We start from the raw sequence: 12382 nt of genomic DNA, 5'->3' as shown, positions 1-12382 counted from the left end.
TAAACGTGCATCTAGTTTTATATTACTACCATCAAGGCCAGAGAGGAATCACACAGAATTTCCCCAATACATATATGCATCTTTTTTTTCCTATTCTACTTGCATGTAGTTCATATATGTGTTTTTATGCCCCTCACTCAGGAGAGAAGCTGCTTTTCCCTTCGAGACATCATCTTCAGCTGGCCCCAGTGGCTCTTCATTCTGATGCTGGAAGGCATTTGGCTGGGCTTGACATTCTTCTTGCCTGTTCCTGGATGTCCTACGTAAGTGAGCCCATGTACGTAATCCCTTTTTGCATGTCATTTTCTGCCAGGTCAGAGCTTCTGGGGTGATAGCTTGCAAATTTCCCAAGAGGAATTCTCTTTTACTCTTTCTTCTTTGAGGCATAGTGCGTATTGGGAGAGGAGTTGGGTGGATGTCCAGAGGAATGTCTCCGTGAGGCTTTTTCAGGGTCAGTTTGAACGCAGGCTGGCCTCCCACCTTAGCACGCAGGGAGCAGTCAAGTCCAAAAAGCATTGCTGTAGGGTAACATGGCTCCGAGGGGTTGCATTGTGTGAAGCCACTTGTTGGGCTGCAACAATTGCCAGTATATACCCTGAGCCCCTCTGAAGTCTTGTCAGTGAAGTACATGTTCTCTTTCCCAGTGGTTATCTTGGACCTGGTGGCATTGGAGATTTGGGGAAGTATCCAAATTGTACTGGAGGAGCTGCTGGCTACATTGACCGCTTGCTTCTGGGCGATGACCACATTTACCAGCATCCTTCTTCGGCCGTGAGTGAGCCTAGCTTGCACTTAGAACTAGACATTTGGGGGGTTTGAAGTGAGAGAAAACGGAAGGGGCTGGTCAACTGGAAACTGTCCGTTTAGCAGACTGTGATGGGAACTAATTTTTAGTTAAACAGTTTGCTGATTTTGGAAATTTAATGTTCATTAAATGTGTGTATTCATTAATTTGTATTGGAAAGTGTGAATGTACTGTGTCAAGCATGCGGCAGGTGCTTTTTCCTGTAGCTCAGTTGGGCTTCCTGGCAGCCGAGTCTGAGTCTGAGATTCGTATGCAGGGAGCCTTTCAGGCCGTACTTTTGGGATTGACACCTGCTAGGGATCAAAGGGATCAGGAACTCGCAGAAGGGGCAGTTGGACTGCCTCATAGTCATACCGCCTTAGTTAATCTCCTGGGGGGGCTGTGCTGGTGCTTTACAGTTGTTCTGGAGTGAGAGATCGGGCCCTTGTTAACCCTGGTTGGATACAGACTACCCCCAGCAAGGGAGTGTGGCTCCTGGAGAGGCAGCTCTCTTCAGTCAGGGACAGATCCAGAAAAGGGACTTGGCTGAGAGCTTTCTGGCCATTAATATTTCTACCAGCTCAGGAAACAAATGCTTTAGTCCTGAGAGAAGTGGGGCAGGGGGATATCTATGTGATGCACTGTGGCATCCACTACACTGTATATTTCCAAATTTCTGCAATTTCCATAATAACATTTGTTTTATAATAAAATAATACACACACACACATATTTAAATATTTATTTTGAGAAAGAGAGAGAGAGAGAGAGAGAACATGAGCAGGGGAGGGGCAGAGAGAGGGAGAGAGAGAATCCCAAGCAGGTTCCGCACTGTCAGCACAGAGCCTGACACAGGGCTCGAACTCACAAACCATGAGATCACGACCTGAGCCAAAATCAAGAGTCAGATGCTTAACTGAATGAGCCACCCAGGTGCCCTAGTACAGGTATGTTTTTAAATGTTAATTTGCCATAAGAGAAGTTAGGAAAGAACATCTTTTTGATGTTACAGTAGGGTTGACCAGGTTGAATAAGCCTAACAGTTATGAAGGTATTATGCACAGTTTTGGAACTGGGCGGGGAAGCATTGTGTCCCAGGGCACTTGAGGTTGAAGTGGCTTCTCTGGACCACGGCTTGTCCCTGGGCTCTGTGTTCCTTCTGGTGTCACACACCCCACACTTTGTCACCCAGAAGTATTCTGCCTGTAATCCCCACAAATTGGCAGTGAATTTCTGCAGCAAAAACAAAAAACATTGAATTCTGGAGTATACTCAAGTTTGTATTTAGTCTCTGAGTTGTTTGTGTGCGTTTCATGGTCAGTGGGTTCTGCCTTCTTTTTCTGCTTTGTGAAGGTGCTTTATCACACCGAGGTGGCCTACGATCCAGAGGGAATCTTAGGGACCATCAACTCCATTGTGATGGCATTTTTAGGAGTTCAGGTATTTGTTTATTTTATATAGCTTATGATTATTGATTCATCACTAATTCAAAAACTATTTCATTAAGTAACTGGAAGCATATCTTCTGTGGTATAATACATTCTGTTTATATGTGACAAATGGTCAAAACTAGAATTTGCTAAAATTTAGCACATTGAAATAATTCCATATAATTCCTATATGCTTCCCCAGATTCTCATTATTTATGTGGCTTATCTTAGCAATAGAAGCACAGCAGTTTGTGGGCAAAAAGGTTTCCCTGCTGGAGTGTACTGGTGATGTTGGGAAGCCTCAGTGTCACTTGGCACATTTCTTTCATATACACTTTGTATGGTTTCAAGTTATGCATATTTTATGCCAGAGTCAATATAGGTGGTTCTTGGTGTATCTTATGTGCAATTTTGTTAAAATTCTGAACAGCCTAGACTTTTATCCCCTAATGTTCTCCTTATTGATGTTTGAAACTATTGTTTGAGCAGAACTAACTGGAAGAGGAAGAAGCCTGTAAAGCAGCACTAATGGAATGTTCCGTGACAATGAAAATGTTTTTTATGTCCATATGGCTTTTAACTTGAAATGTGGTATACGAGCATGACTGAGGAACTGAATTTTTAATTATATTAAATTAAGTTTTATTATTAAATTTTTAAAATGTTTACTTACTTTGACAGAGAGAGAGAGAAAGCATGAGCAGGGGAGGGGCAGAGAGACCGGGAGAGAGGGAGAATCCCAGCAGGCTCTGTGCTGTTAGCTGTCAGCATGGAGCCTGATGCGGGGCTCAAACTCATGAACCATGAGTGAGATCGTGACCTGAGCCAAAATCAAGAGTCGGATGCTTAACTGACTGAGCCACCCAGACATCCCATGTTTTATTCTTTTTTTAAATGTTTATTTATTTTGAGAGAGAGAGAGGAACGGAGTGAGCACACATGAGTGGGGGAGAAACAGAGAGAGGGAGGGAGAGAGAGAATCCCAAGCAGGCTCCGTGTTGCCAGCATAGAGCCTGATGTGGGGCTTGATTCCACGAACTGCGAGATCATGACCTGATGAGCTGAAATCAAGAGTACGATGCTCAACCGACTGAGCCACCTAGGCGCCCCTAAATTTCATTTAATTTTAATTAATTTAAATTTAATTTCAAATAGGCTCATGAGGCTAGTGGCTCCCATATTGGATGGTGCAGGTCTAAAGCATATATATTTTGGTGATTTCATATTTAGAAATACTGCTTTATACTTATCTCTGTTGTACTTTATGGTTCACAGTGGGTACTTTTACATACGTTCATTTAATCCCTGTGTTTGCTCTTGAGGTAAGTCTGTGCCTGTGGGAGCAGCCTAGGATAGGGTTCAGAGCGCAGACCTGGGTCCACACCGCCTGGGTCTGAACCACATTCTACCACTTTCCAGCTGGGTAGCCTTCAGCACGTCCATCCGTCTGTGCTCCAGCAGCATCTACCTCATGACGGTGTTGAGAGGATTAAATAAGCTAATTTATGTACAATTCTAAGAACGGGCATATAGAAAACATTCATAAATTTTAGCTTAATTACAAATTATTATGAATATTTTCTTATCCTTTTATGCTTTCAGAAGTTATTTCCTAATTTCAGGGAGTTTTTATGCAAAGTCCAGATTGTACTGTTTCTAAAGTGTTTCTCTGCCTCTAGTTCCACCCTGTCCCCTTCTGTACTGCTGCCAGAATGGGCCATCTGGCAGGCCGTCAGAGCTCGTCCCTTGTTACTAGTTTTTTTGGGGGGGGGTAGGGGGGGTAGGGGAGTGACTTTCCTCAGCTCCCTCTCACCTATGGGAGAAAGCCTGTGCCTCACAGAGAGACCCACAAGCCCACCTGCCTACCATCTTCCTGCCCATCCCAACCCTCTAGCCTTTGACAATTACCTGCAACTCAGGGACACATGCTCTTTCAGCCATTTGACATGCTTCTGTGCATGCTGTTCCATTCTGCCCAGATGCCCTTCCTGCTCTGCAGTCGTAGCCTCAACCCGATGGCACTTCCTCTCTGGCGTTTCCTCCCCTCCCGAGTTGTCCCCTGTGCCTTGGTGTCTAGTTGTCTAGGGCAGGGGTGACGTTCCATCCCAGCATCTAGCAGCGTGCTTGGCAGACGAGTGATTAGGACACTGGATGAACATGAAATACAAATACACCTTAAGCAGGTCTCTTGGTCATCTGTGTTTTCCTCTCCAGGCAGGAAAAATACTCTTGTATTACAAGGACCAGACCAAAGACATACTGATCAGATTCACTGCCTGGTGTTGTTTTCTAGTAAGTAACCTATGTTCCTCACTGAAATTCCTTCCACATGTATATTTCAAAGAAATAAAATGTTTAGCAGCAGCGGATAGCAGCTATCACCACATCACAGTAGCTGCGTTCTTCACTGGAGTAATGGAGAGAAACAAATCTTTATACCTAAACTCTCAGGTTAGTTTTCTTAGCCAAATGTCTTTATAAATAAGAGTGTTTGCTGTCAACCAGCTGGCCAGGAATGCCTGAGGAAGTGGTGTGGGTTCTGGTGGGGAGCCAGACCAGAAAGACCAGGCAGACAGCACATTTCCAAAGGTCCGCTTCCAGATCTCCAGGTGGCAGAGTTGAAAGTTTGGCTGTTTGTTTTATCCCTCATGTTTCCTCTCTAATTTATCAATTACTTTACCTTCAACTCAGAAGAATGCTTTGGGGATGTTTTTAAGAATATTTTTTTGAGAATATCTTTAGCTATGCATCTTGAAAATATTTTTCCAGTTAAAAGAATAAAATATAAAACACAATTTTTAGCCCTCCTTAAGCAATTAATGTATTTTCCAGTTTTGAAACACAGTGGTTTTTTTGAGATAATATAAAAAACTAACGTTCTCCCTCCCCCCCCCACCCCCCCCCCCCCCCATTTCAGGGGCTTATTTCTATTGCTTTGACGAAAATTTCTGAAAATGAAGGCTTTATTCCAATAAACAAAAATCTGTGGTAGGTACAGAAAACCATGTCATTTTCACGTGGGTTGGTCCTGCTGATACTGGATGCGTTCCTCGGGAGCCTGAAACACCCCGTTCACCTCGTAGGTCCATTTCCTATGTCACCACACTGAGCTCCTTTGCCTTCTTCATCCTGCTTATCCTGTACCCTATTGTGGACGTGAAGGGACTGTGGACAGGGACCCCGTTCTTCTACCCAGGTAAGTCACCCAGAGTCGATGATGGCGACCAAGTGGGTCAGCCCAGAGACGCTGAGCATGCCCAGTGCTACGTCCCTGGGCCCCCGGCCTCAGTGGCAGATTTCCAAGATGCAGGCTGAGGGAGAAAGCAGCCGGGGCCACACTGTCCCAGGCCATGTGCAGGACGTCCTTGGCCTGTTCTGATGCCATCCACCCATTTTATCTGTTTAGATTGTGGGGTCATAACCAAGCTCCACTTGTTTCTTCAGGAAATGCGAAGTTACGGAGCATCAGAAACCATCCAGGGCATATTAGCCAGCTTCTGATGCTTCAGCAATGGGGCCATGCGTGCCTTCTGAGTGTAAATATACTACCTTACAGATTACGCATAAGAAATATCAAGAGATAAACAGAATGGTTTCCATGCAGTTCTACTTGAAGACTCACTTTAGCCCTTTGATTCTTGTAATAGTTACATTTTTCTAACCCTAGAAAATAGAAGTTCATAATTTTGGCTCTCCTGGCAGATTTAGTATTCACGGATTACACTGTCATAAATATTTTCTGTTTTTGATCGAGCTTACATGTAATAGTATCTAAGATACACATCATGTATTTTTGGCAGTAGCCAATAATGTAGGTGCAAGCTTTTTGTTTTTTTTCACTGAACCCAAGTCAAATTTCCAGAATTAAGTAGATGATCAGATGTGGCTCAGGAAAGCCTTACCTTGTGCATCTCTCCTCCAGGAATGAATTCTATTCTGGTGTACGTTGGCCACGAGGTGTTTGAGAACTACTTCCCCTTCCAGTGGAAGCTGGGGGACAACCAGTCACACAAAGAGCATCTAACTCAGAACATAGTCGCCTCTGCACTTTGGGTGCTCATTGCCTACATTCTCTATAAAAAGAAGGTTTTTTGGAAAATCTGACAGCTCCCACCCAGATGTGTTGCTGGCAGACTCTAGTGGGCCTGGGGGATGTGTTGAAGCAGCCTTTATTAGAGGGAACCATTAATTAAAAATCGATAGGATGTGTGTTTCCAGATGATGGGGAAGAACCCGATGTACTCTGGCTGGTTTACTGTGACACAGCTGTTCATCAGAACCCTGCCTGGATAGTTGGGACTTCTGTATTTGCAATGGAGTTGTCTTTTTTTTCTCCATCTTCTATGTAAATGTATTTAGAACCTCATTCTGAGGATTTCTCATATAACTTTCCAACAGGGAATTACCGTGGGCATTTTGCGTCTGTGATGGATAAAACAACGTAAAGTCTAATTTGTATTGACCTTGTTTTCCTGCAAACGGCCTTTCCACATGCACACGTGCCAACCAAGAATACCATCATTTCTGGTGCGGCTGACTGTGAGGCTTATCGAATATGAGGTGTAGTAATGTAGCCTAATATTTTCTGGTTAAGTGCACTTTAATATTTCAAGAGAGTCAGAGTAATTTCCTTTTCAGATCTGCAAGGCATTGCTGGGTCCAAAAAATGCCTTTCTATCAGAAGCCATTCTCTCCTGTTCCCCACTTGAAAAAGAAGTTAAAATATAAATGTGTTATTCCCAGTCACTCTTGCTCCTAGTTCCCTACTTACGTACCTGTTTGTTTGTCTGTCTACCCATCTATCTGTCTTTCTGTGTGTCAGATGGTAGCTGGCACCCAGGGTACAGTCGTGGCAGAGAGAAAACACACTGTCTTGCTTGTGGTGCCAGTTCCACCATCCTTGCCATGTGAGATGCCAGCAAGTCTTGTGGCCTCTCAGGGCCTCGGTTTCCTCATTTGTGAAATGAGGGAGAAAGTGATGACCTCTCTGGTCCCTTCCAGCTCTTAGGCTCAGTGAGGCAGGATGATACATCGATCGTTTTTCTGAAATCCTTAGGAAAATAATTTTATTACAGAAAACTTCAAAATAAGTGATAATGAAAAGGTTAAAAAACTCTCATTGGAGTAAATCTTTTCAGAATGACCCTCCACAGTGGAGGCAAGCAACTTTCCCGCTTGGAATCCTAACACCGAAGACATGGTTTCTCAGGAGTGAAGACAGGAGAGCACGCAAAGGGAAACAGCACGTTTCATATGATGCATCATCATGCTTCTGACTTTTCTGGGAGAGTTCCGTATAGAAGGAAAGGTGGAACAGGTTGTACTTCGCGTGGTGACCCGGGGCCACCTCCACGGGGCTGTGGCTGTTGCCACTGACAGACGGCTGTCTGGCTGGTGTTCCAGCTTGGACCTCTACCCCGGACCCTCAACTCCACTGTAACGGCCCGCTGGACCCTCCGCCTGGACGCCCGCCAGCACCCATCCTCCCTTCTTCCCGCCTCTCTTCCCACATTCAGACTTTTCATCTGGATTTTCCTAGCTCGTGGATGGGTCTCTTTGTCTCTAGGTATGAAACTCCGTCACACTTCACCCCCCTTTACCTCCTCTATCCCCCTGTTTTCCATATTTAGCCATTCCCCTCTCTTGTCACTTCCATCCCATCTTCCATCCGAAAAGCCTGCATTCTCACTGTGGCTGCCTTGTTACTTTAATCCGGGCTCTTGTAATCATTTGTTTTTAAACCTCTTTTTATATATTTTGAGAAAGGGAGAGACAGCATGTGAGCGGGGGAGGGGCAGAGAGAGAGGGAGACACAGAATCCGAAGCAGGCTCCAGGCTCTGAGCTGTCAGCACAGAGCCCCATGTGGGGCTCAAACCCATGAATCGCAAGCTCCTCACCTGAGCTGAAGTTGGACATTTAACCAATTGAGCCACCCAGTTGCCCCTGTAATTATTTTTAAACGGGCCTCCTCCCTCAGCCCTTCCCTCTGTAAAGTCGCTATCCATTGCCTCTAAATTAAGCTTTATAAAGCAGAACTTGAGTAAGATCACCTCTGCAACAGCTTTGCCTGGCATTATGTATAGAACCACCCTCAGGGGAGCCCACACGGCTTCCAGACACATCTTCCAGCCACCTGTCCCATGCCGGGCCCACCTTCCTCCTCCCGTCTCAGCACTTAGCACCTCCCGCTTCTGACTTTGGAGTCTTCTGGTTTATTTTTTCCCCTTAATTTGCTCCCGTGTACAACTGACCTGTAGACCCCCTACTTCTAAGGCAACTTCTCTAATCTCGTATTTTCATCCAAAAGTAGTATTTTCTTCCTCTCATAATACTCTACTGGGATCAATCCCATGGCATTTTATCGCTTTCTGCCTCGTATGATGGTTCCTTGTGTACATGTCCAATTTCCTGCACTAGACTGTGAGCTTAAGGGCAAGAATTATGCCTTGTTCATCTGCGTATTCCTCCTGGTGCAAACACAGTGCCTCGTACTTAGGCGCTAAATAAACATTTATTAAAGCAAAGCAATGGTGGTGGTTTTCTTGACAGTATTTTAAATGCTGATAAAATGAGTGTGTGTGGTGTGCCCCATGAAAATGTGCATGGAGCTAATGCGTACAGGGACAGGTACTGAGGAAAGCTGCCGCTCCCCTTCTCTTGCAGTGAGCCACCGCACATGGTCACGGTGTGTCATCATCCCAAATCGCAGCAGGCAGAGCTAGTTGGGCCTCTCCAGATGAGTTATCCAGAAGCATTTCTCGAATGGGGGAGTATTTCAGGGTGTATGGAACCGGAAGGACCAGGTAGTCCTGATTCAGCCTGCTTGCAAGGAGAACTTACCTCACGGAAGGCCTGAGGTGGGCTGGCTCCTGCACACCTCCAGGGGCTCAGCCAGCTCTCTTCACTGTGAGGGAAGTCACAGCATGACTCCTAAGATACCTGACGCCTTGCTCTTGTCAAGCTAAGGTTGTTTTCCCTCTGGTAAGGCATTAACATTATGACTGAAGGGGGTTCCTGGAGAAATGGTAAACTCTGTATTTGCCTCAGTTATTTGTCAATGGGCTGCAGGTTATGATGAAATTTAATTTTACCTGTCATTTCCTTCTTGCCTTTGTTCCCCACATCACTATGGAGGGGTGATGTTGAGGCTCCAGGAAACTGAGTCAATAGGTTTCTGGAGGTGGCTGTTGATAAAATTGCCTTTTAAATCTTGTAATTTACCAAGCAAGATATTTGTAAACTGGGACTCATGTCCTGTAAGACTGTGATCCCTATCAGTTGGCCATTTGTTTTCTTTCCTCTCCTTTGTCCTGGGGCAGCCAGAAGTGCCTGAGGAGTTATCACACACATCCCACCTGGCAGGGGGGACGGGGCAGTGTGCTAGCCTGCACTTTGTCCTTAGCCCACCCCTTGCTCCCTCATTATCTAATTGTGTATGTCAAAACACTGCTGTTGCCAAAAGATGCCATTATCTTGCTGGCTTTCCTTTGCCAGCAAAGAATTCCATCCAAAGTGCGGGCTGTGAGGACAGCTGGCCTCACTCCCAGCTAGTGGTGAGCACACGGCTTCCCAGTGTCCCATTACCATTTTGGGTTCTGGTGGAATTCTGTCCTATTGGAGCTTTCTGTATAGAAATCAGTTCTGTGGGTTTCCCACCTTTTATGGCTGTTCTTAAATTTGCTGTGGTTTGTAGCCACGCCCTTCTACTTCAATACAGGAGGTAGTTTTCCTTCTGATATTTAATTGAACTCCAAAGGTGGTTCAGCTTGTGAACTGGTCCCTCCGTCTAGCCAAATCCGGCCTGTGTCAGCTCTGCGCAGGGACAGTTTGTATCAGTTTAACATATCCCAGGTGATGCCCGTCCCAGGTCAAAGAGAAACAAAGCCAGCTAATGAAGAGCTGAGGGCAGGCTAATACTGCAGTGGGGGCTGGTGTGAACGGAAATCGTTTCCTGGAAAAAAAGTCTGGAGACTTTAAAGGCTGGGTGTGCGGGAAAGCCACCGAGGGCGTGATGGGGTCGGTCTGTGTGACTGGATTGGAGTTGGCGCTTCTCCTTGTGATGGGAGGTGGTGGTGCCAAGTGCAAAGTGCCCGCCTAAGTGAGGCCCTTTTTCTCCTGGATATTTACATTTCAGAGACAGCTCTGGGTGGTAGTTTTACATCTCAAAGGGCAGCGGAAGGATTTATAATTGCCAGCTTTCTAAAAATAACTGCTCTGGGGAGGGGGGTTTTTCAGAGACCTATATGTTCATCACCATGTTTTGGCTGGAACATGTTTTGGCTGCAGCTTTCTCAGGCTGGCATTTTAAGGGGGGCCTACGTCACCCTGGGTCCATGGACTTATGGACCAGCTGCTAGAAGCTGTCCTGGAGTTGGGTTTGGATGACTCCTCATGTGCCAGAGGTCTGCAGCCTCCTCCTGGCCCCTGCCTTGTCTGCAAACTTGATCTGAGTTTCGTTTTACTCTATGGCATTTCCCCTGCAATTCTTCACACAGGAGGGGCACCACTGAATTATAAAAGATGATTGGTTCTTTTTTATACCTACACATTTGGGTATCAGAAAGTCTTGTTTTCATGTATACTGCCCCCAAACACTGATCTGAGGAAGGATTATAAAACCAAAAGGTAAGTGTTTAATTTGAAAGCTGTTTTGGGTCCAACACACTCCTCGATAAAAACAGGATGGTTTATATATTTGTAATCAACTTAAATTGGCAAAAACTTTTAAAACGAGCTGGGGGGAATATTTTCTGAAAGCAGATGTCTATTAAACCACTTTACTGATTTTAATACAGTTGACCTGTAACAGGATTCTTGCACAGGGAGTCGTGACACGGAGGTTTTTCTTTCCAGGAAGCAACTTTATTCCTGCCAGCACCGTTCAGTTGGGTTCCTACCCAAAGAACTGAGTCCCGAACACCACATGGCATAGTTTTTATGTATTTTTTACTTCTTTGTCTCCCATATTTGGTAACACAAAAACATGGTAGTCTGATTAAGTGGTCTCATGTTACAAGGTCCTGAAGGATGTGGTCAAGTACTAGAATAGCAAGGTTGTCTTGAGGTGTTTTTTTTTTTCTTTCTTTAGGGATGGGACCCTACCACAGACCCTTGAACAACAAAGGTTTGAAAAGCACGGGTCCATTTATACATGGACTTTTTACAGCACAGTACTGTAAATGTATTTTTTTATGATTTCCTTAATAACATTTTCTTTAGCCTCTTTTATCTTAGAGAGCGAGAGACAGCGCGTGCAAGCAAGGGTGAACAGGGGAGGGGCAGAGAGAGAGGGGGAGAAAGAATCCCAAGCAGGCTCCCAGATGCAGGGCTTGAACTCACGAACCATGAGATTATGACCTGGGCTGAAATCAAGAGTCAGACGCTTAACAGACTGAGCCACCCAGGCGCCCCTCTAGCATACTTTAAGAATATAGTATGTAGTACATATAATATACAAAATACGTGCTAACAGTTTATGTTATCAGTAAGGCTTCTAGTCAACAGTAGGCTATTAGATAAGTTTTGGAGGAGTCAAAAGTTGTATGTGGATTTCGACTGTGCAGTGAGTGGGGGGCATGCCAGCACCCTCAGGAGCCCCTACATCGATCAAGGGTCAACTGTGTATCTAAAATTTTTAATGCACATAACTGAATAACTTCTTAGCCTTTCATTCTTAGCCCCTAGAAACAATATTTGTCTGATGTTTACCTGACATACTTCAGGACAGCAAAAGAAGGAGATAAACCTGAGAGCTAACACTGCCGAGCACTTGGGACAGTTGTTCATCCACAGATTTCACAAGAGGTAACACTTCTTCACAGCTGTGAGGGGAGTGCCTGAGGCACAGAGTTAGCCTGTCCCAGTGTGGGGGGTGGGGGCGTTGGGGAAGGGCAGGAAAGGGCTGGGAGTCAAGGGCTAGGTGAAGGGAGGAGGTGCCTCACCCCCCCACTGGCTGCTCCTTCACTGGAAGTTTACTCAGGTTCATTTTGGCACAAAGGTTTTCGGTATTAAAACTTCCTGAATGAAAAGGTCTGAAAAGTATTTTGATATGTAATACCTACCAAAGCCTAACTACGGAAAAGAAAACCTTGAGGTCATGAATACTATCCCTTTAAGTAAAGTACACTCTTGTTCAGAATCTCACAAGAACTAAATTTTTAAAAGCCC

At 45.1% G+C, this 12382-nt stretch overlaps 1 protein-coding gene across 3 annotated transcripts in view; it reads left to right on the top strand.

Annotated features, from left to right (window-relative positions):
- The window catches only part of HGSNAT (heparan-alpha-glucosaminide N-acetyltransferase), a 53039-nt gene extending 44300 nt beyond the window's left edge, over positions 1-8739 (top strand). For all 3 annotated transcript variants that reach the window (XM_027071683.2, XM_027071681.2, XM_027071687.2), the window contains 7 exons: positions 142-263; positions 645-771; positions 2138-2224; positions 4429-4506; positions 5132-5202; positions 5298-5410; positions 6137-8739. In XM_027071683.2, the coding sequence (XP_026927484.1) occupies positions 142-263; positions 645-771; positions 2138-2224; positions 4429-4506; positions 5132-5202; positions 5298-5410; positions 6137-6318 (780 nt within the window). In that variant the 3' untranslated portion in view covers positions 6319-8739. The remainder of the gene's footprint in view (positions 1-141; positions 264-644; positions 772-2137; positions 2225-4428; positions 4507-5131; positions 5203-5297; positions 5411-6136) is intronic.
- Positions 8740-12382: the final 3643 nt, after the last annotated feature.

Source organism: Acinonyx jubatus, chromosome B1, assembly GCF_027475565.1.
Source record: "Acinonyx jubatus isolate Ajub_Pintada_27869175 chromosome B1, VMU_Ajub_asm_v1.0, whole genome shotgun sequence".
Taxonomy (NCBI): domain Eukaryota; kingdom Metazoa; phylum Chordata; class Mammalia; order Carnivora; family Felidae; genus Acinonyx; species Acinonyx jubatus.
The sequence above is the reverse complement of the archived record's forward strand: the minus strand, read 5'-3'. Positions and strand labels throughout refer to the sequence as shown.